The sequence below is a fragment of the Melanotaenia boesemani genome, chromosome 3, assembly GCF_017639745.1.
Source record: "Melanotaenia boesemani isolate fMelBoe1 chromosome 3, fMelBoe1.pri, whole genome shotgun sequence".
Classification (NCBI taxonomy): domain Eukaryota; kingdom Metazoa; phylum Chordata; class Actinopteri; order Atheriniformes; family Melanotaeniidae; genus Melanotaenia; species Melanotaenia boesemani.
The window spans coordinates 32,953,354-32,975,602 of NC_055684.1; the positions used below are offsets into that span (position 1 = coordinate 32,953,354).

The window sequence follows — 22,249 nt, forward strand, 5'->3', positions numbered from 1 at the left end:
GCATCGTCAGCAACAGAGAGCTACCAGTTGCCTAGTGATGACAAACTACTGACTGCTACTGATTTCCTGTCTTTTCAAAATCTCTTCGATGACACTTAAGCTAACTGGAAGTTTTCTGCACTGATTTCATTAGTTTATATTTTCCTTTCTGCTGTACTGTGGGACGAAATATGATCGAAACGCTTGCCAGGAATGTTGTGTAATTTTTCAGCGCGTCGGGTCGCTTTATAAAGGGTTGTGGAAAAATAATGAATAATTATATGTTCATTAGGGTCGTTGGGAAAGGAAGCTATGGAGAGGTGAACTTGGTGAAAAACAAAACAGACCGAAAACAGGTGAGCAGCAAAGAAAGTGTGTAAATATCTCAAAGCTGTTAAAATCAACTAATGACACCTTAAAAAAGTTTTGTAGAGACCTCGTTATGGTACATTTAGTAGCTTGTAGTTCGTCGAATTTAGCTAAAACACGAGCAATTTGTCGGTTTCTTAGCATTACCAGTTAATGTGGAAATGGATAATTGTCAGCATTTCTTGGTGGACGTCCCTGAATAAATCCTTTATAAGTATGCGAGATTTATTTTAATCCAATCGTCTTATCTATCTATACATTATAAGTTGTATGATGATGCATCATGTCCAGAAAAACACAGACAATAATTCATTATATATTGGTTTTCTTCTCTCCTTATATTTGTTCCTGCTTTACAGTCAGCCTGTAACTTGGACGACATAAATGAATGAATCATATGTTTTTATGTTCAGAATTTGTATCAGCTGATATATGCTGTGTCTCTTTTTGCAAGTGACTTTCTCATCATCTTTTTTTTCAGTATGTTATAAAGAAACTGAATCTGATCACTTCCTCCAAGCGGGAGCGGCGTGCTGCAGAACAGGAGGCACAGCTTCTGTCTCAGCTGCGACATCCTAACATTGTGACTTACAGAGAATCTTGGGAAGGAGATGACTGTCAGCTTTATATTGTGATGGGTTTCTGTGAAGGGGGTGATCTCTATCATAGACTCAAACAACAGAAAGGGGAACTCTTGCCAGAAAGACAGGTCGTAGAGTGGTTTGTCCAGATAGCCATGGCACTCCAGGTACAGTTTATTGTCATATTGAACATATATTTAATGTTTATTTCTTTACAATCAGAATCAGACATAGGAAGTGACTGTTTGAATTTTGCTTTGCAGTATCTGCATGAGAGGAACATTCTTCACCGGGACTTAAAAACTCAAAATATCTTCCTGACAAAAACCAACATCATCAAAGTTGGTGACCTTGGCATTGCACGAGTTTTGGAGAACCAGAACGATATGGCCAGCACACTTATTGGAACACCATACTACATGAGTCCTGAGCTCTTCTCTAATAAACCCTATAACCACAAGGTAGTTTGGTTTCCTGCTCTTAGTAATTGAAGGGAGGCTAGAAACATTAATGTCTTTGAAGTTATCTGCAGCAGTAGAAAGGAATGGGATTGGTCATTTCCTAGGTAGTCCTTCTTTTCTTAATGTATCAGAACACAATAGATCTGAATGTTTTAATCCTGCACTAACTCTTAGATATAGTATTAACATCATTTGTTAAGCTGATGACTAAACAAAATACCACAATGTTCTTCACCCATATGAAGTTCAACAGTTTATCCAATTTATAAATAAATCAATTTACTGTATCAACTTCATAACTGCACCGAAAACATAGAAACAAAATGACTTTAAAACTCACATTATCCCAGTCTCATCAGTAGATCAGGTGTATATGTTCACTGCTTCTTTGATTCTGCCCTAAAGTTGCAAATTGGCCCAGGCTGATAAGCATGGCAGCTTGTTGCTGTTATCTGATGCCACTCTGTTCATTATTTTTCTATCTGAACCGTTTTGTAAAACCAAACTAAACAAAATGTGTGACCTTCTGTGTAGCACCATTTAGTTTGCATGGTCTCTGATACACACTGTATTTTATAGCATGGTGGATCTGCTAATAAGTTTATGTTTGAGATTTCTGTGCACCTTTTTTATGTATTTTGTGACTGTTGTATAATTGAATTCATTCTGTCTCTAGTCAGATGTGTGGGCCCTGGGTTGCTGTGTGTATGAAATGTCCACACTGAAACACGCCTTCAATGCCAAAGACATGAACTCACTGGTGTATCGCATTGTTGAGGGAAAGGTTGGTTTTATATTTACACATTTCTTATGATCAGGTTTTCTGTCAGGTGTTAGCCATATTTAGTTACACAAATGATTTCACTTCCAGTAAACGTCTTCAGTACACGTATGTAACGTATAATTTTTATTTATCTTATTTATTTAATTAAATTTTTTTTTATGTTTTTACTTGTCCTTGCTGCTGCTGTTTTGGTAAATAGAGGAACACTGAGCACTTTTTTGTTTTTTTATTTTTGTCTTGTTATTCAATCAAGTACCTGTCCTTCAGGTTTAATGTGTGTTTTGTTATGGAACACCAAATGCACGCTGAATGCAATATTGTTCCTGCCCCAAGCAGTACATAAGGATAATCAGAGTGTTTTTCAGTCATCTAAACTGTGTTTTTTTCATAGTTGATATTAGTTTTCTTTTGAATTAACATTCACATCAATATTAAACATTTTCCTGTTTTTCTAATCAGCTGCCTCAGATGCCGAGTCGGTACGATCCTCAGCTTGGAGATTTGATCAGGAGCATGCTGTCTAAGAGACCTGACGACAGGCCTGATGTCAAACTCATCCTCCGGCAGCCCTACATAAAACGACAAATTGCTATGTTCCTTGAGGCCACCAAAGAGTAAGTGTTATTGCCAGCAAAACCTTTTTTCAGCAAAAGTACGAAGGCCGTATTTCTTTTTGTTTTTATTTTTTCACCTGGAATCATTTCATACAATCAAGTGTTGATTTTACCCCAATGTCAATGTTACTGCTTTTCTGCCCCTAAAAATGCTGTGATATGAGGATTCTTATTTTTTATTTTTAAATATAATTTTTGCTCTGGTTCTTACTTTGCCAGAAAAACTGCCAAATCAAGAAAAAAGGCTGTGGATAGCAGTGGTGATTGTAGGTCCAACAGTACATCATGTGGAGCTTCATTTCAATCAAAACCTGAGAGACTTCCTCCAAGTCCCCAGCCCGAACCTTTAGCTCGAGTTAAACGGGTGAGTTAGCTGTGAATGCCAAGGCTAATAAGTCCTTTTTTTTCTTAAATTGTATCATAACAAGCAGGTTATTTTTGTGTTAAGTAAGCTCATATGCAGACAATCTGTTCAGCCTCTCCTTAACTGCCTTACTGATATCAAGAATGGATAGCACTAAACTTTTTTTTATCTTAAAGAGAATAAGATTGAAGTCATGTTGTTCAGGCCTAACAGCACTAGCCAGATTTGTCCAAACCTTGAAACAGTGATTCATGTCTTTATAAACTCTCGTCTTGACTATTGTTTTTTGTTTTTGGAATTAGCCTGACCTCCAGTGCTGGTACAGAATACTGCTGCCCGATTTTTAATTACTACATTATCCCTGCGCTGGTTTCCAGTTAGTTTACGAATAATTTCAAAATGATTTTATTTATTTTAAAGTCCCTTAATGTCTTTTCCTCCGATTTATGTACCCAACCTGCAGCACTCATATGTACCATCCTGCTCCCTCAGATCAGCAGACCGGAGGCTTTTATCTGTTCCAAATACACAATCCAAAACCCAAAACTCACTTTTTCTCCTTAGCCTTTGACCCAGTGTAGGAGGTTTATTGTGATTTTACTTGACTTTTATGAACCATTTTATTATTATTTGTTATTTTATTGTTATTTACAATGTGTGTATTTTCATGTTTTTTTTTTTACCCTTGACTTGTGTGTCTGTCATGAGTTAATCTCTTGTGCAGCACTTTGGTCATCCTCACTGTTGGTTTTAAAGTGTTTTATAAATAAATTCGTATAGGGCAAAGTAAATCTGTTTTCTGGTGAAAGTTGAGAAAGAACAGCTGGACAGCAAATATGTGTGTCTTGAAATTGTTTATCACTTGTATTTCAGGTAGTGATGAATTAATAATTAAAGTTTTGTTTTTTCTCCTTCTCCTTAGAAAGAAGAAAAATCACAACAGTCAAAAAGCCGTAACGGTGTGACAGACTGCCCTCCAGTCCAGACACCACCACCACCTAAACCTTCCTCACCTGATGTTGTGAAAACCAGCATCGTCTCTATGGCAACTGTCAGTAATATTGATATCCAGCTGCAGCAGAATGATGACATGATGGCGAGACAAGTGCATGGACCTGAGTCAATCATATCACACCATGGGCCAACCAGTGAATCTGTGACTCATTGTGTGTACAAAGAACGCAAAGAGCGAGGGAAACTAGATCTTTCACCCCCTCCTTCCCCAGTTTACCCCCCTCTGAAGGCTGTATCAGGTGTTTGCAGCAAGGCAGGTAATGAGCGGACGGCATCCAACGAGCCGACAGACATTCAGCCACAAGCCACACCAAACCCTGGGGATACATTCTCTGTCTTTGGGGAGAAACAGCTCTCAGATGTGGATTATAAGGATAAAACCATGGAGTTACTTAAAGAGGCTGATGGGCAGCACCCAATTCTAGAAAACTTTGGAGCAGTTTTGGATGTAAACATGAGCAATGAAAATGACACAGTGACCCTTATCAAGCAAGCTCCAACTCAGTACTTATTTACCTCAGATGTCCAAGTAAGTAGATAAAGGAACAAATCAATACCTGTTTTAGTTTGATATCTGTTATCCAAAATGTTTTTTTAATTAATGTTCATGTCTTTGAAGGACAACCCAGAAGCCACTGAAAAGCTGTTAGAGCCTCCAAAACTGGTAAGCATCAATATCACATGCTTTTAAGTTAAACTCTTTGCTTGGTATTATGTGGCTAAATGTCCTTTGCTGGAAAAAGTAACAACCAATGTACATAATGCACAAAGTTTTTCTTGCATTTTAAAAATATTTTTTGGGCACAGTGGGAGAGGAGTAATTGTTTTCTATTTAGGAGCCTGTTCAAGAAGAATCTTCTTCCGAAGTCGCCAAGAAAGATCTTTGCCAAAGTCCCCGGTACTCCTCAGAGCCTTTTGTGTTACAGCAGCACAGAGAGGACGTACGACATGCACAGGGAGATCAGAATAAGGTAAACATGGATACAGGAGCTAATGTTGGATGTTGTAATACACTGCTCAAAACAATAAAGAAAACACTTAACACATCTTAGATCTTAATGAATAAAAATATTCCAGTTGAAAACTTTTATTCATTACATAGCGGACTGTTGAGAATAACATAAGAATGATCAATGGAAATCAAAATCATTAACTTATGGAGGTCTGAATTTCGAATTATACTCTAAAGTGGAAAGCTCAGATCACAGGCTGACCCAGCTTCTATGGAAATTCCTCAAGACCATTCAAAATGAAGTTCAGTAATGTGTGTGGCCTTCTCCTACCTGTGTGCACTACCGACAATGTCTGGGCATGCTCCTGATGAGACCACAGATGTTCTCCAAAGAAATTTCCTCCCAGACCTGGATTAGGGCATCAGTTTAACCCCTGGACAGTCTGTGGTGTGATTTGGCGGCAGTGGACGGAACGAGATATGATGTCCCAGAGATGCTTGATTGGATTCAGGTCTGGTTAATGGGCAGTCCATAGCATCAATGCCTTCGTCATGCAGGAACTGCTGACACAGTCCAGCCACATGAGGCAGAGCATTGTCACAGAAGAAACCAAGGTCCCACTGCAGCTGCGTGTGGTCCGACAACGGATCTGATGATCTAATGGCAGTCGGGGTATCTCTGCCTAGCACATGGAGGTCTGTGCAGCTCTTCAACTATATGCTTCCCCAGACCATCACTGACCATCTGCCAAAACAGTCATGCTAGAGGATGTTGGAGGCAACAGAACTTTCTCCACTGCACCTCCAGATGCTCATGTCTGTAACATGTACTCAATGTGAACCTGTTCTCTACTGTGAAGAGCACAGGGCACCAATGGCCAGTCTGCCAATCCTGGCGTTCTCTAGTAAATGCCAATTGGGCAACACGGTGTTGGGCTGTGAGCACAGGCCCTACTTGTGGATGTCTGGACCTCATACCACCCTCATGGCAGTTTGAGCAGAAACAGTGATGTACTGGAAGTAATTTTGGGCTCTGGAAGTGCTCCTCCTGCTCCTCCTTACACAAAAGAGCAGATGGCGTTCCTGCTGCTTGGTTTTGTCCTCCTACAGCCCTCCCCACGTCTGCTGGTATACTGGCCTGTCTCCTAGTATCTCCTCCCTGCTCTCCACACTGTGCTGGGAGACACAGCAAACCTTCTTGCCATTGATGTACCACCATCCTGAATGAGCTGCACTACCCGAGCAGCTTCTGTGTGTTGCAGACACAACCTCATGTTGCCTCTAGCGGTGAGGACACTGGCAAAATGTAAACATGAGCAAAAATCAGCCAGAAAGGATGAAGATGGGGAAATGGTCTGTGGCCACCACCTGCAGGACCAATACTTCATGAAGGTTGTTTGCTAATTGCCCCCAATTTCTATTTGTTATTTGTTCCACTTGTACAACAGCAGGTGAAATTGATTCACAATCAGTGTTACTTCCTAACCGGACAGACTAATATTTTGACAGACTTTGAGTTACATGGTAAGTGTTATGTATTCCCTTTATTTTTTTAGCATTATGTTATACAATATACAGGAAAGATAAGAAAATATGTTTTTAAATCATCTTTCATTGAATCTTAACGTATTTTTCCTGAACTAAGTATCTTGTATCATTTATGAAATACCCCCCTAAAAAAAAAGAAGAAAAAAAAAAGATATATTTAAGATATGATCATATCATCATATCAATCTGCTGCAGTGGTTGCCCACCAGCTGTGATATTAACTCAGCAGCAAGTTGGGCTGACTGAAATAATCTTGTTTCTCTTCTGTTAGTTTAAGATGGCTGCTCCAAGACCTTTACCTCAACCTCCTGTTGAGAGTGTAACTGTGGAAGGGAAGAAGAAAAAAAAGAAGACAACAGAAAGCAAGAAAGCTGATGTGGCTTCAGAGTCTGCATCAGTCAGTTCCTCCAAGGAGGTATTGCTACCACTACCACAGGTGCGATTAAAGCACTAATAAAATCAAGTCCCTCACTTCTTATTTTAAGGTCTTCATTCGAGTTCTAATAAAACTGACCCAGTTGTTTGTGAGACGCTAGATATATTTCAGATTTTCTTCAGATATGATAGATGTGTCAGAAATAGTATCCTTCACCTGCATGTATGGCAAATACTTGACCAAAACTCACTAATATGTTTGACTGTAAACATAAACCTGTATAATACTGTGATTTTTCTTTTCCCCCCAGAATTTTAAGTCCAACAAATTTCACTGTTGTAAACTTTCTGTTAAGTTTAAATAGAAATACACCTGTAATTTAATTGCTTCTATTTAGAGAAGGTCGGTTTAAACCATTTGTTGTACAGTTGTATGTCAGCTTCTTTGGGAATATAAAGGCCCAGGGTATAAAATTCCCTGATTCCCATGAGCTACTTGTCAACAGCAACATGCTAGTACAACCGCAGTTTAATAAAGACAAATTGGTAATGTGTAAAATATAGATAAAAACAGAATCTATTAAATCTACTAAAGCATTACATACAAAAGAACAAAGAATACATATTTAATGTTGAAACTAAGACAGTTTACTATTTTTGACAAATAATAGGTAATGTTGAGTTTTGTGGTAAGAACACATTTTAAAAAAGTTGGGATGGAGCCGTGTTTACTACTTTGTGGCATCCCCTTTTCTTTTAACAACAGGCTGCAGATGTCTGGTGGGATGTCGTTCTGTTGTCTGATGCGGGATTATAGCTGCTCAACAGTTCTGGCTTACAGTTCATGATCCACCAAATCTCCTGTTTTTAATGCAGATATGTGTTATTACCGTCAGATTCAAGATGAGCTAATATTTTTTTTTTAAATATTGAATTCTCACTTTCAACATCTGACGTTCTATATGTTCTGTTTTGAAGGAAAAATCATTTTATAAGGAATGCAAATAATTGTTTTTATTTACATTTTATGCAGCATCTCGCTTTTTATTTAGTTTTGTAGTTACATAACAGGATCATTGTCACTTGCATCTTTATTTCTGTATTGTACTGTTAGTGCTCTTGTTTCATGATGGGTTTTAATCCAGCTGAAACCAAATTCAGTTTATCAATCAGGGAAAAATGGATGTCAAATTTATTTTCAGAATCGTCCTCTATCTGCAAGAGAGAGAAGACGACTGAGGCAGTCCCAAGAGAGTTTCAACCAACCAGGTACTCACTCCTAATCTGACTTTACAAACCCAAAATTGAACAAAATGAATATAAAAACCAAACAAATAGCCCTAGAAAATGTATTTTCCTATATAGACATTTAGAAATTTGGTCACGCCACGAAACACATTGTAACTTTAGTGCTCAGTTCATTACTACAGTAATGTAAAGTTACACTAGGAATACAGTGCTTGTTTTTTATTCACTTTCTACTCTCCCCAGGTGTTAATGCTGAACGAAGGGCATCTTATGATGTCACCTCTACTAAAGCCGAGTATTACAGTGTCCCAGTTGCTCGATCTGCTTCCTATTCTACTACAGAATCCAGCAGTAAGGTACAAATGCTCCACCCACTGTGATGCTGAATGTACTCCAGTTTAGAAAAGGAAACTGCACCATATGTATAGATAGATACCTGCATAGGAAGCCTATCAGGAGCCATTTAGTGCAAATGTTGCCTGTGTAGTGACGCTAATTTGACAAAGTAAGAGTGACTTTATTTGTCTAAGAATAGTGAGGTTTGTTGTATTTCAGCAGGATAAGTTGCTGGAGCAAAGGTCTGATGAAGATGACTGTAGCTCATCCACAAGTTCCACAGAGCGCTTAGAAGGAGACTGCAAGGAAAGGTGAGAGCATATTCTGTATCAGGAGAGGATCAAGTGAAGTTTAAAAAAACTATTTTTAAAAACTAATTAAATAGTCAAAAATACAAGCAACCATTTTCCATTAGCTGGAAAATTCATATACTTTTTTTTGTCTGGATTTAATTTTTGTCAATTAAGTTGTATTAATGGGTTTTCAGCAGAAAAACTGAATCCTGCGACATGCATGATTTAGTCCACATGATGACGCAAACTTTGAGAATGGATGTTGGAGACTGTGTAAGTGAAATGGACAAAGGCAGATTGGACTCTACAACACTGCCAGAATTTAAACTGAACAGGAAGTATAGGGACACCCTGGTGCTTCATGGGAAGACACGAGGGGAAGCAGAAAACTTGTCGCTTGGTGAAATACCAAAAGGTGAGATACTTTGATTAAATTCTGTCATTATTCAACCATTCTTCATCTTCCTTGGTACAAGTAAAAACTTTGTCTGTCCAGAAGGCTCCACATCTGGTCCAGCCAAGATAAGAAGAGCCGTAGAGCACCTGAGAACAGATGTGGTGAAGGGTCTGGGTGTCCAGCTGCTGGACAAAGTACTTGAAATTATGGAGGAGGAGGATGAGGACAAAAGAGAAGTGAGTGGAATATTTAATGCAAATTGAAAGGCCCTGGTGGATGGATGGATAGATGGATGGATGGCACATTTCTTGTACATTTAAGTTCTTATTATGGTGCAAAACTCAGCTATTGTTTCCAGGCTGATCTGTTTACATTTATTTTTTCAGCTGTGTCTTCGTAACCAGATGGGAGATGAAAAGTACCAAGCTTATGCTGTGATGGTGAGGCAGCTTAAGTTTTTTGAGGATATTGCCTTCAAGGTTTAAAGAACACTGTAATTATGGGAGTATACACACGTACATTTTCCAAGTCTGTTTAAAAACGTCTTTTGCTCTCTAAAAGCAAGCATCTTGACATTTTCACAGAACGATAACTTAGTTTTTATGTAAATAGTTTAGCTTTCAGAAAGAAAAGAGAATGTCAAAGATAAGTTTTCTTGTGACGTAGCAGCTTTCTTCTTCCTGTGAGAATTCAAGTGCAGATTAATAGTGTTTTTTGTCAGAGTTATTAGCATGGAGACAATTATGTAAATACCTGTATAAAGCTTTTTAAGATCTCATGTAAGAATGAAAATAAAATGTGAAAATGTTTTTACAACATTCAGGATGCCTATGCAAGTGGTTTAGCCTTGGGTTCTTTTGTGTATACCCACTTGTTTATATGCAACCAAGAATTTCAAGAATTGTTCCATTACTGCTGTATCTTTAAAGAAAATATATTTGCTTTGCTGCTCTACTTAATTTTCTTTTATAAAATAATGTAAACTAGATGCATTGTAGATTTTAACATTTAAACAATTTGATTTTTTTCACAACTTTTTCTGTAAGGTCAGAACTACAATAAAATGTTTTAATTCTAACTAATGAGGTAATGTAAATGACTAAATAAGAAATCTGTATTGTGTTGGCACATCACTTATTCTCTGTGCTCTTTCCAGAAAGAAAAAGATTAAGATAGACACACAGTATATAAATGAAACATTGAATTTATAAAACAAAGGCAGGATCAGATGTTTATTATTTGAAACACATTTGTATAATGACTTCCATTTTTTCCCCAAGTACTTCTAATTTGAATTTAGAGACGTACTTGAAAATAATTCCCATATAAAAACTTTAATTCACAGCTAGACAGGGGGATGGTCATTAAGTTATTTGTGCTTTTTCTTCTTGAGGTTTTCCTGAGGTTTTTGGCTGGACTCCCCTGTGCTCTCTGGTACAACTGGCTGCCAGGACAGAGGATTCCTTCTGTACATAGGCCACGGAGGCAGGGTCAGCTGAAATAAAAGACAGAGATAAAATTATGTATTCCTTACTGTTTATGGTCACACTTGTAAAGGACAAACGCAAAGGAACCAAGATTGTGTTTAATCCTCATTTGACTAGATGCAGATTTTTAATACACCTCAAAAAGAAGACCATCAGTAAAGAGCAAAAACTTACCACACAGGACACTGCAAAACCAACCATTACTATGTACACTGTCCACCCAAACTGCTCAATGATCAGACCATACACGAATCCAATCACCTGGAAAGAGATTTGTTTTGTAAATGAGCCCACAGGTAAAAACAGAATGCAGTATTGATGGGATGTTTCGCTGTTTTGCAGGTGTGATTGTTTACCGCTGAGACGAGTATAATTCCTTGGAAAATCTGCTCAGCCAGCTTCTGGCCCTTATAATCCTGTAATACAATTTATGGATGGAAAAAGTCAGCAATGAATTTAACATTCATGACACAAAAGACAGGGCTCTGTTGTTAAAGTGTGTTTCGTGGGTTCATTTAAACCTTACCTGCTACTATTGCCCTACTAGACCCCCGGAGAAGATAGCTGTTACCTGTTGTGTTGTTTTAGTTACTAAATTCTAGTTTTAAATCCTTTATTTTAAAATTGGTTTGAAATCCTGTACCATTTATCTATACTTTTTACCTATACTTTAAACATTTTCTGATGGAGTATATTTACTTTTTATTTTATAATATATATATATGTCATTTGATTGACTGTGCCGTTGCTCCCACCGTTGCACAACAACTGCCCCACTGGAGACAAATAAAAGGGATTGATTGATTTCAATAGTTTGAAAAACTGATACTTAGTCGATCATATTAATGTTTTCAACCATCTGAATAGCAAATCAGAACTGAGGGACGGTCTTAATGGCGGTACTTAACGACAACTAGCTACGTTTGACTTCCCGTTTGCAGTAGAAACATAAAAATTCAGATGAAGATAAACCAACCGAGTTCTCAGGAAATATGGATATTTAGTGTAATATTGCTAAATTTGGAAAAACTTGAATCGGCTGGATTTAGCTTTGCATAATCGTATAGTGTTAGCAGATGTTACCTGTGTGACCATAGCATCGAGAAGCAAACTTTAGATAAATCGACATTATTAAATCAGTGGCTTAACAATTACCAGTTTCCGTTCGGACGAGGTGGTCATTTCTTACCATGTGCGTTGGAATGGACTTGAATATAGGCAGCATGTTTCCACTCGAAATAAACTGCAGAAACAAAAATAAATTGGCTCCAATTACCAAAAATGAATGCTTGTTTTAGACTTCCGGTTTCTGAAAGAATCGTCGTATTATTAAAAAGGACCTATTTGCTCTCTGCCGAGTGCCTTAACTTGGGCATAGCAGTGCAAGTTTATAGATTAATAAATCTAATGAATTTGGTGAACTCCAACTATTTGCATGTAAATTTGCTTCACAATTTCTGGAGAGCTTTAACTCCCTCCAAAAAGGCAGCGCGAACTTAAAACGATCGGAAAGCAATATTTTTGCATTTTTCATTCAGGCGCACAACAAACAGCTATTACTACGTGCTGTCGTGATATCGGAAAGGATAAACTTGTTGATGTTGAGTTGGCACTTTGGCTTTAACGGGAATTAGTTATGTCTATGATTTACTCTTAAAAGTTTAAGGGGACTGCAATATTTATTTAATCTAAACATACTTAACACATCGTTAATAGCCACCGGTTTGCGCTCGTGTTTATGCGGCCAACACGCAACGGAGGATTCATTCAGGCTGCAAGTTAATCGTGCTTTCAAGTCAGCTACGCTATTTTTGTTTAGCTTCATTAATTTTCTTTTTGTTGATTATTGTTATTTCTATTAGACTTGCTGGAAGCACCAATGAGACGGGTAACATGACACTAAGGAGAGGTGGGAAGTTTTATTTTTTTAATTTATTTGTTTTTTCTGTATTTGTAATAATTATGTGTTAACGTTCAGAATGATAAACATAAACAGAAGATAGTTGTAACAGAAAAATGTACCCACTATTACCGTTTTTAGCACAACTCAACAAATTTCTGGCGTCACTGTTGCCTTCTACATAATACCTCCTGCTAACAACAGCTTTTCCATGTGATTCACAGTAAACGTGGTCATTTTGCTGCTCCTGGCTGTGGCCTTCCTGATCATTGTTCAAAGAAATCTCCTGAGCCTCAGTGACCTCTTGCACAAAGAAAACTCAGGTATATGAGTGTGCCACATTCAGGGGACACTTTGGGGTGGTTTTATTTACAGCTGTGTGTAATGTTTTAAATTCGGAGATGGAGACCCTAACAAGATTTAAAAGGCAACTTGTAGATAAAGCTGGTTGATATGTTTGTTGCTCTAAGTTACTTTATATACATTTAATATATTTTAGACAATTGTCAGATGTCTCATAAATCCTTTTAATATTATAACAACTTTGATGATAAATAAAAGGAAAACTGAAGACAGTCAACAAATATTTTTGCTGTACCCTCATCATTCATTTTAGCGTTTAAGAAAAAAAGGTTGGAAGTAGGGTGAAGTTTTGAAATATCTTTACCGAAACAATGGCTGCTGCTAATGTTGTTTTCTGGGACCAATTAAAATGAGACTGATTAGTCAGATTTTATTCAATTGTAAAATACAAAATTGTGATTAAAATAGGCCTTTTGTCTGAACAGCGCTACAAAATATCAAAATATGCAATTTATTATTTTATTGTATGGTGAAAATTCTGGAAAATAAAGAGATCTGGAGCATCAAAAGATGATGTTGCGGTTGTATAAGTTTTATTCCTTGTAAGGAAGGTGCTTACATAATGTAGAAAGCCAATCTATACGTAATGAATAAGGTGAATCACGTCATTTCACCCAACCTACAGCACAAAATGTGAGAACTACTTTGATAAAGGAATAACATCTGTCTCTGTATCATCACTGTGAAGATACTCTTAGTGACAAGACAGAAAAACATCGTACAAAGTCAAGGACAGAGCACAGAAATATCACATTATGGGAATCATTACGTGATGTAGAGAACTAGAAAAAAGTTGAATGCATTTATAAATGGAGTGAAAATGTTTATTGTGGAATGTGTTTCTTTTCAGATGCTGGACCGATTCTTCCCTTTGAGGCTGAGTTGTCCCCAAATAATAGGCAAGAGTCGGGTAGGAAAGGAGAGGAAATCCCTGTGCTCATCACTGCTGCAGAGGACAGACTCGGGGCTGTGGTTGCTGCCATGAACAGTGTCTATCAGAATAGTAAAGCTAATGTGGTCTTCACTATTGTAACGCTGAATGATACAGTTGATCACCTAAAGTAAGAATTTGAAACAATCTTGTTTACTGTATTACCCTTGAGATCACATTACAACAAACACAGGAGAGTTTTCAGTATTTAAGTTGCCTAACAAAACTTTCTGTATTTTACCAACAGGATGTGGCTGAGTGAGACACACTTAAAAAATGTCAAACATAAGATAGTTATTTTCAAGTCAGAACTCCTCAATGGGAAGATACCGAAAAATGCTCAGACGGTGGAGGCTACAAAACCAGTGAGAAAACTGAATACGACAGAAAAATCTAAGATTTACTAGTCATGCTGCTGTTTATCTGTCTTGACCTTTTTGTTAATTTGGCTTTAATGGTGTATTTCTCAGTTGACTTTTGCCAGGTTTTATCTGCCTTTTTACATACCTGATGCAGAGAAGGGCATCTATTTGGATGATGATATCATCGTACAAGGTAAGAAGCCACTAGAAAGGATGAAACCTTGTATTGGAAGCCAAACAAAATCTGCTTCACAGAATTTAACAATAAGAGGTGTTTTCTAGGAAGTATATTGATGGATACACGTGCCCGTTTTTCTTTTTTGTCTCAGGAGACATTCAAGAGCTTTATGAAACCAGCCTCAAACCAGGACACGCAGCTGCCTTCTCTGATGACTGTGACTCAGCTTCTGCTAAAGGGATCATTCGGGGGGCTGGAAACCAGGTGGGTTTCTCTTGCAAGAACTGTTTACAGTATTAGAATATGGTGATGTTTGATCACATCAGACATCTTTTTCTTTAGAACAACTATATAGGTTTCCTGGACTTCAAGAAAGATGCTATAAAGAAACTGGGGATGAGGGCCAACACATGCTCTTTCAACCCAGGGGTTATTATTGCCAATCTAACTGAATGGAGAAACCAAAACATCACCCAACAGCTGGAGCACTGGATGGAGCTTAACACTCAGTAAGTTACCCACACAAGTGTCATGATGGATCCTAAAAGCGGTAGCACTGGACCACTAAATGAGAAACTGGATCAGTTCCATCTTACTGTTCTTCGGAAACAAAACCTTTCACTAAGCTTTATGGATTTTTTTTTGTCCTCAGGGAGGATCTGTACAGTAAAACACTTGCAGAAAGCATCACCACTCCACCACTCCTCATTGCTTTTTACAAACGTCACTCCTCCATTGATCCTTTGTGGCATGTAAGACACCTTGGTAAGTTCCAGGTCATTCCTGTTAGAAAACCACCAGGAACTGAACTTTTTATAGAAAAACCATTTATCTTCCAGAATAGAAGTTGCAGTACAGTGCTTAGAAATCTGAAGATCTTGAGAAAGGAATTCAACATTTCACCAGCCTTCAGTTACAGTTGTCCTGATAAGACTTATAACTTATGCATCCAGGGTACTCAAATCAAGGACTGAAAGTAATTGTTGGATAACATATCTAATAATTCATAAAAACCTTTATGTAAAACAACCTTTTAAAAAATGACAACTTTTCAGGCTCTACGGGTGCTGGAAGCCGCTATTCCTCCCAGTTTGTGAAAGCTGCTAAACTGTTACATTGGAATGGACATTACAAGCCCTGGGGGAGAGCATCGTCTTTTTCCGAAGTGTGGGACAGGTGGTTCGTTCCTGACCCCACAGGAAAGTTTCATCCTGTGCGAAGACACACAGACTGAAAAATGGGTCTCACAGACCTTTGGACGGGCCCAGTCCCAGCGGGAGCACGAAGTGGCTTCTTATAACTCAGGGACTAAGTAAGGCCTCCTTTTTACGCTTTTTGGTTTGTGTCTTCTGGACATGTGGCCTTCTTACTCTGACATTACCTTGAACACAGATTTGCTTTCTTAGCTCAAAGGGTACGGTTTCCCTGATATTTTGATAAATTATTGAAAGCAGACTTTCACATTCCAACTCCCTTCTCCATGTTCGACCCAGCATGTGTATATTACAAATGTGTGCCGAGATTTTGATGTACAATTCAAGCCATCATAGTAATTATGGCTTTATTAGATTACAGGCTGCTAAATACTGATACGTTCTTGTAACATACTAAAGAATTATAGTTTAGCTGAGCTGCAGTAGTGTAGCAATCCCAGTTTAAATGTGTTCGATGTCCTCTGATAATTTCACTCCACATTAATATGATGGTGCTTTTTTATGGTTCAATACAAACTGTGGGAAAAGTATTTACTACATATACAATTTATGTTTGAGTAGTGGTGTATATTTCTTGTAGGTTGACCACTATGAATTGCATTACCTACAAACTGTGCTACAACAAGCTGCAACTGTAAATGAATACTTGGTGCCTTTCAGCTGTTTTTTTTAATATGCAGGCCACTAACATAACTTCTGCAGAAACTAAACACATTTGCTGAACTATCTGATGCATTCTGTCAGAGCTTTTCTGTTACAATGACAAGCAATTACCTCAATGTTGTAAATGTATTTTGAAAACAAATGGGGGAAAAAAAAATCTGTATATCTTGGAACAGTGTGAAAAAATAAAGATCATTCAGCCAAGACAATGCCACAGTTTGACTGGTGCTTGAAGACAGTTGAGGAAAAAGCAGGTTTTTTAATTAATACATGTACAGGTTATTGTATATACAGTATTCTGCATTGATATTACAAGTGACCTACAAATGTTTACAACTGGAAAACTTACCAATACATGGAAAATATGGCCACTAGATATGTATATGTATGTTTGCTTTAAGAGGAAGGGCTTGTGAAGTTAACTTATATCAGTAAACAGCAGGCAAATGGTCAAAGGCATCTTGAAAGTGACCATCAGTATTTTCCTGTATCTTAAAGCCAGGTCAGAATGTCCATTAAACTACACAAGTTCAGGGATTAGCTCAGCATGGAGAGAAAGCTCATTTAAAATCTGTGTTGAAGTCATAGGCATCATCCGTATTAGCTGTAGTCAAGCTGTAGTCAATGGGAACCGACTCAAACTGCACCCGACTGTTTTTTTCTGCAAGGAGAGGACAAAGTTTAAACCTTTTCTGATAGGTGTACTACTGAATAACTAATGTTTGAAAATAATTACTTTTAAGTGATGTCTTCTGGGGTTTTGGGGTCTCCAGCTCCTCTGCTTCTTTGGAGTCCACAGGAGTTTGTTCAGGCTACAAGAAAACAGGTGTTACAACTATTTAAATGTCAGCACTCAAGATACAGAAATATAAAATACCCAGTTGGCAGGATCAGAGTTGGATTAGAAGTCTTCATGAACAATTCAAGACTTGCATTTTTGTCCTCATTTCCACAACAAGAGACCAGCAGAATTTTACACATGACAGTTTTCTATCTGCAGTTACCTCATCATTCTCGTCATTTTGCTCCAAATCTCCCTCTAAGGCTGCAGGGCCGGGCTTCTCTTCAGCTATATCAGCCACTCTCAGCAGACCTTCTGTTGGACCTTCAGAGGTGAAGCTTATACTACTAGCCTGGTTTGGAAATTTAACACCTATGAAGGGAAATAATTTCAGCCACACAACTGTTAATACACTGGGTCAAAAAGACAAGTAAAGACCATATAGCTCTGTTTTCTTTCGGGGTAGTCATTGCCTAAGAACCAGTAATTACATTCTCAACAATACATTTAGGAATTCACTTGCATCTACTTCAACAGCTAAATTATAACTTCACCTTTGAGTGTTTCCTCATTTCCTGCCCTCAATTTGTTAAGATCCCAGTCCTTGTGCATCTCATCGACCACAGCGTCAGACATGTAGGTAGGGAGGCAGTGGGTCCCCGGTACTTTACAGTGGTAGCTTAGTTTGTTTCTGAGACATCAAAAGAGAGGTCAATGTTTATGACTCAAAACATTTACCCTGTGCTTACATAGCTGCACGCAGCTTGGCATCCAGCTGGATCAGAGTTGGATCAAATGTCCTCACAATGAAATCTGGAATTGCTTTATGTCTTCATTTCCACAGTGATGCCCTGCAGCTGCCCAACACTTATAAGCTTTTTATTTTAAAAACACTCACCCTGTCCAATCACCAAGGAAAGTAGTGGCTGCCTGCTCCGTATTAGGAGCACCACCTTTCTGTAGGTAACCACGCTTTTTAGCCAACAGGGTCAAAAACTCCAGAGAATTTCTATAGTCTGGGATGTTATACTGAAGCATTATCTGAAACAAAGCAAAAAGTCACTTTCTAGAGCAATCCAATCCATTAAGCCTTTCATCACATGACATCTCTGCATTGGCAACTCTTTCTACCTGGGTCTTGTCACACTGCCCTAGCAGGGTGTTTACAGCATCCTTCACACTCTCTTCATGACCCTCCTCCACCTCCAGGCTCCTCAATGCCATTGAGGATTGTGGATTGGATGGTGACGCCACAATTCCTGGGCTGTCTATTAGCTTTACATTCTTCAAGATGTGCACCTGCTGCATGGATCTAATATGTGGAAAAGAGACTAAATTTAAATCATGGCAATATACTAAAAGATGTAATGAGAACCATGTTAACATTTTAAAATATATACTCATCAGCCACAACACTGAGATCACTGACAGGACAAGTGAGTAACATGGCTAATCTGGCCACAGTGCAATGGTCTGATGGAAAAGTCTTTTTTTCTTGCATTAAAATGGATGTTAATCTGACATTTAGCAACAGACAATCTTGCCTTCTCAAGCAGGGCAGCTGTGGGTGCTACAAAAGCTAAAAAAGTGCTCAAAGAACACGAGTCTGAGGTGTTCAAGTTTCTGAGAGCACCAGTTACAAATTCTGGTTTTAGTCATGCCATGCCTCAGATCTTCTGTGTGTACATCATGATAGGTCCGAACTCCTTTGACAGGTGAGGTGGACAAAATGTTGTGGCTGGTCGGTCTACATTTACAGACATGGTCTATATTTTCCTCCTGCGGCCACGTTCAGGGAGGTTGGCTACAGTCCCATGGATCTTAAATTTCTGAATAATATGTGCAACTGTAGTCACAGGAACAGCAAGCTGTTTGGAGATGGTCTTATAGCCTTTACCTTTAACATGCTTGTCTATAACTTGGTACACACCATGCCACCAAACAGCACAGTGACTACCTGTAGCCCTATATATAGGCCCACTGACTGATTACAAGATTGTGGACACCTGTGATGCTAATTAGTGGACACACCTTGGATTAGCAAGCCCCTTTGGTCACATTATTTTCAGCCTTTTCTAGGGATACCATCATTTTTGTCCAGGCCTGTTTCATGAGTTTATTTTTTTTTTTTAATAATTCTGTTGAAGCATGGTTGAAAAGCAATGTCTGACTTTCATTGGTTAAATTTCATAGAATTTTTATTTATTATTACTTTTGTCAGATTCAAGTTATTTCTGTGAACATTGTTTTTCTTTCATTAACCGCAGGGTACCAGCAATTTTGTCCACGTCTGTACATTCATGTCTACTTGTGAAACAAATCTGAGGTGATGTTGCTCAGATATGGAAAGATTTATTGTCACTTACTTTGTGAGGCCTCTCTTTATGCCAACATTACAGGCCAGCATTCCCTTCATGCTGTTAATCAGGCTGCTCTTCCCTACATTAGGAAATCCTGTGGTTCACATAATGTGGAAAAGATTCATTTAGAAGTCATGCACTCAAAGTACTGAAAGCAACTAGGCACAATACATCTATCCCTCAGAGTTTTGCAAAACCAATGACTTCAATACAATTTCAATGGAAACCACAAAAGTAAAAACATGCATTAATATTTTAAAGTTGTACTTACCCACTATACCCACTTTGAGTGCAGCTTCACTCTGTGTTTTAGCAGCATAACTTGTGAGCAGCTCAGTAAGACAAATGTTACCAAAACATGCTGCACCCCTTGATTTGTCCAGTACTTCATTGGAGGCCACTATTCTGCTCTTTTTGGCTTGCTGATAAAAACAAACAAAAAGATTACTTCTTTGAAATACCATTCACTTATAAAACAAAAAAAACAAACAAACAAAAAAAGATTTAGTGAGTAAAGCTTGCATTTTGGCCACAATTTAAACTTATGTAAATGATCCACAAACACACACATCAACTCCGTGTATGCCAGAGTGACTTAACCATGTGATTTGTTAGTTATTCTTGGAGGCAAAAACCAGTTACAACAGCACAACAGAAGCTGTTCAACTTTCTCAGTCCTCCACATCATTACAGCAAAACATTAAACATCAACTATATAAAGTTCATCACAAGGTGACAAGCCGGACACTTTGCTTTAAAACTAAATTCTCTGATGTAAAAAACAGACTTCTTACCACTGTTCTGTCCCGCATTTGTACTGATGCTTTGAAAGCCACAACTGGAAACTCCTGTTGTAAACACTCCATCCACTTTTTAACATTGTCCTTGGGTACCAGATCTAAAACACAGAAAAGGACAAGTTCAGAAAATATAATGAAATTCACTACAGATGCTCTTTAAATAATATTTCAGCTTGGCTGCATCTAATTTATAATTACCTATTTTGTTTAAAACCAAAAGTAATTTTTTGTTGCTTTCTCGCTGCAACACAGCCTCCTCCAACTGTGGACACCTGCATCCCAGCGGATCCCGAGCATCAAGGACTTCTATTACTACATCAGATGCATCAAGTACCTTAAAAAATGAGGCCGTGTGAGTTAATCTTTTACTCGGTTGTTTAATGCAATGATTGCAATTATGTGTTTACCTTATTTAGTTCTGCACAAAGAAACTGTTTTGAGCCCCTGTTTAGGGCAGTGTGTTTCTCCTCTTTGTCCTATGAAAACAAATTACAAATATGCTGGTTAGCTGGTTATAAAATAAAAACAAAGTGTGCAAAGTTGGCCTTTTACCTTTCGAGTCTTCTTAGTCTTAGGTTCGGTTTCTTTACTTGCAGCCTCCTTTTCTTTCTTCCTTTTCTGGGCTCGCTCTTCCCTTTTAGCTTGTCTCTTTTGTTCCTTTTCTTCTTCAATCTAAGAGTCACATTTGACAAAATATATCTGGAAACAGCCACCCAGTGTTTATATCACTTCAGACCCACACACCATATTTTGTGGAATGGAAGCACCATAGCCAATTTTCTTATGCTTTTGAGGCCAGGATCAGAGTCCGATCAGTCTGGGGGAGACTTTCTTTATAAATGGTTACCAACCTGTAGCCTCCTCTGCTCTGCTTCTCTGAGGACCTCCTCTTTGAAGGGAGCGCTACTAGGCACTCCAAGATCCTTCTTGACGTGCTGTTTCACTCCTTTCTTCTTGGCCTCCTTTCTTAGTTTTCTGTTGTGCTCGCGGACCTAAATGCAGACCACCACAAAGTGAATACGTTTAATCTGGATAGGTCAAAATTTAGTCAAATAATGTAGAAACTTGGAAGTACTAAGACACTCTTGCTCACACAAGAAAAAAACATCCGTAAAAACATTTAGCCACAAATCTATCATTGGTATGACAACTAGGGCAATGATGTTATAAAAAGGTTAAGTCACTTACCTTCTTCTGTATTTTATAACGTTTGGAACAACTGAGCCGCTTACTGGCTTTCTTTAACTCTAAAAAAGAAAGGTAAAATTAAAAGTTAAAAGCTGGCTGAACAGTTAGCTTAGCGAGAAGCTAACACAAACTAAGCAGTTTAGTAACAGTTAGCGAAAGCTGCTGCTCACAAATTTAACAGCTAGGCGGACGAAGCAATTCTATATGTATTCTTTATTTACTTTTTTTTTTTTTTTTTTACATATGCATGTCTTCATGCAACTGTACTTACTAGGTCGTTTCATCGTCAAACGCTGAACCTGCCAATGTGACTGAAATGCTGTCGCACGTGGAATACTGTACAAATTCCATGTAGTTACTTCCGCTTCCGTCTGCGGTTAGTTAATATGCCGCCACCTGCTGGCTGGGAGGCTAGATGGTGCTACTGCATGTGCACTGAAGTTAATATTTATTTATTTATTTAGATAAGTAATATCTTAATATTAACTACATTGCCATTGAGCAATGTATCATACTGCACTACTGACAGAAGTTAAACATTTTGGTGTTGGTTATCTCGTCGCATACTAGATGCGTGTTGGCAGCAAATGTACATTAGCTACTACATTACTTATAACATTACATGCATTCAGAATATAACTTTAGTAGATAAAATGCATAATCAGCTAAGGCACTAAAGTATAAAATTGGTAATACAATGACATAGA

General features: G+C 38.1%; 4 protein-coding genes and 1 non-coding gene across 9 annotated transcripts; 2 read left to right on the top strand and 3 right to left on the bottom strand.

The window, feature by feature from the left end:
• Positions 1-28: 28 nt before the first annotated feature.
• On the top strand, positions 29-10,137 carry nek4 (NIMA-related kinase 4). Of its 5 annotated transcripts, none has more exons than XM_041979819.1 (16): positions 29-335; positions 830-1,096; positions 1,193-1,390; positions 2,067-2,174; positions 2,634-2,788; positions 3,008-3,152; positions 4,075-4,695; positions 4,786-4,830; positions 5,003-5,137; positions 6,938-7,102; positions 8,244-8,310; positions 8,533-8,645; positions 8,845-8,936; positions 9,113-9,333; positions 9,415-9,551; positions 9,702-10,137. In XM_041979819.1, the coding sequence occupies exons 1-16, from the start codon at positions 249-251 to the stop codon at positions 9,798-9,800; spliced, it is 2,655 nt and encodes an 884-aa protein (XP_041835753.1). In that variant the 5' UTR covers positions 29-248; the 3' UTR covers positions 9,801-10,137. The 5 variants fall into 5 exon arrangements, with proteins under 5 accessions (XP_041835753.1, XP_041835754.1, XP_041835755.1 ...); XM_041979820.1 differs by having other exon boundaries at positions 9,418-9,551; XM_041979821.1 differs by having other exon boundaries at positions 9,116-9,333.
• Positions 10,138-10,533: 396 nt separating this feature from the next.
• Positions 10,534-12,146, bottom strand: spcs1 (signal peptidase complex subunit 1). Its single transcript, XM_041979827.1, has 4 exons — positions 11,992-12,146; positions 11,159-11,218; positions 10,977-11,063; positions 10,534-10,810 (listed from the first exon to the last, which is right to left on the bottom strand). Exons 1-4 carry the CDS (start codon positions 12,025-12,027, stop codon positions 10,685-10,687), a joined length of 309 nt encoding a protein of 102 aa, XP_041835761.1. The 5' UTR covers positions 12,028-12,146; the 3' UTR covers positions 10,534-10,684.
• An 80-nt stretch (positions 12,147-12,226) lies between these two features.
• On the top strand, positions 12,227-16,617 carry glt8d1 (glycosyltransferase 8 domain containing 1). The gene is made up of 10 exons (XM_041979826.1): positions 12,227-12,573; positions 12,665-12,711; positions 12,927-13,025; positions 13,916-14,126; positions 14,244-14,361; positions 14,467-14,551; positions 14,688-14,800; positions 14,879-15,045; positions 15,189-15,301; positions 15,592-16,617. The coding sequence occupies exons 2-10, from the start codon at positions 12,696-12,698 to the stop codon at positions 15,768-15,770; spliced, it is 1,101 nt and encodes a 366-aa protein (XP_041835760.1). The 5' UTR covers positions 12,227-12,573; positions 12,665-12,695; the 3' UTR covers positions 15,771-16,617.
• A 35-nt stretch (positions 16,618-16,652) lies between these two features.
• On the bottom strand, positions 16,653-21,904 carry gnl3 (guanine nucleotide binding protein-like 3 (nucleolar)). The gene is made up of 15 exons (XM_041979824.1): positions 21,814-21,904; positions 21,543-21,601; positions 21,206-21,346; positions 20,907-21,026; positions 20,762-20,830; positions 20,553-20,688; positions 20,349-20,452; positions 19,826-19,976; positions 19,561-19,648; positions 18,326-18,506; positions 18,093-18,235; positions 17,749-17,885; positions 17,418-17,566; positions 17,150-17,225; positions 16,653-17,074 (listed from the first exon to the last, which is right to left on the bottom strand). Exons 1-15 carry the CDS (start codon positions 21,824-21,826, stop codon positions 16,974-16,976), a joined length of 1,668 nt encoding a protein of 555 aa, XP_041835758.1. The 5' UTR covers positions 21,827-21,904; the 3' UTR covers positions 16,653-16,973.
• On the bottom strand, positions 20,102-20,236 carry LOC121637604. The gene has a single exon (XR_006009909.1). It is a non-coding gene; the product is annotated as a small nucleolar RNA SNORA47 (small nucleolar RNA).
• Positions 21,905-22,249: the final 345 nt, after the last annotated feature.

What these genes read in the sequence shown, in the direction of transcription:
- spcs1 (XM_041979827.1), bottom strand. Translation starts at nt 12,027, where the DNA reads ATGCTGCCTATATTCAAGTCCATTCCAACGCACATG. An exon ending in AGTCCATTCCAACGCACATG is followed by an intron (nt 11,219 to 11,991) that starts GTAAGAAATGAC and finishes ATTGTATTACAG; the next exon opens with GATTATAAGGGCCAGAAGCT. An exon ending in GTTTTGCAGTGTCCTGTGTG is followed by an intron (nt 10,811 to 10,976) that starts GTAAGTTTTTGC and finishes CTTTTATTTCAG; the next exon opens with CTGACCCTGCCTCCGTGGCC.
- glt8d1 (XM_041979826.1), top strand. An exon ending in TGATGATATCATCGTACAAG is followed by an intron (nt 14,552 to 14,687) that starts GTAAGAAGCCAC and finishes TTTTTGTCTCAG; the next exon opens with GAGACATTCAAGAGCTTTAT. An exon ending in TGGATGGAGCTTAACACTCA is followed by an intron (nt 15,046 to 15,188) that starts GTAAGTTACCCA and finishes TTTTGTCCTCAG; the next exon opens with GGAGGATCTGTACAGTAAAA.
- nek4 (XM_041979819.1), top strand. Translation starts at nt 249, where the DNA reads ATGAATAATTATATGTTCATTAGGGTCGTTGGGAAAGGAAGCTATGGA. An exon ending in ATCGCATTGTTGAGGGAAAG is followed by an intron (nt 2,175 to 2,633) that starts GTTGGTTTTATA and finishes TTTTCTAATCAG; the next exon opens with CTGCCTCAGATGCCGAGTCG. An exon ending in CTACAGAATCCAGCAGTAAG is followed by an intron (nt 8,646 to 8,844) that starts GTACAAATGCTC and finishes GTTGTATTTCAG; the next exon opens with CAGGATAAGTTGCTGGAGCA.
- gnl3 (XM_041979824.1), bottom strand. An exon ending in AGACTAAGAAGACTCGAAAG is followed by an intron (nt 20,831 to 20,906) that starts GTAAAAGGCCAA and finishes TTGTTTTCATAG; the next exon opens with GACAAAGAGGAGAAACACAC. An exon ending in TTTGGTTTTAAACAAAATAG is followed by an intron (nt 20,453 to 20,552) that starts GTAATTATAAAT and finishes TCTGTGTTTTAG; the next exon opens with ATCTGGTACCCAAGGACAAT.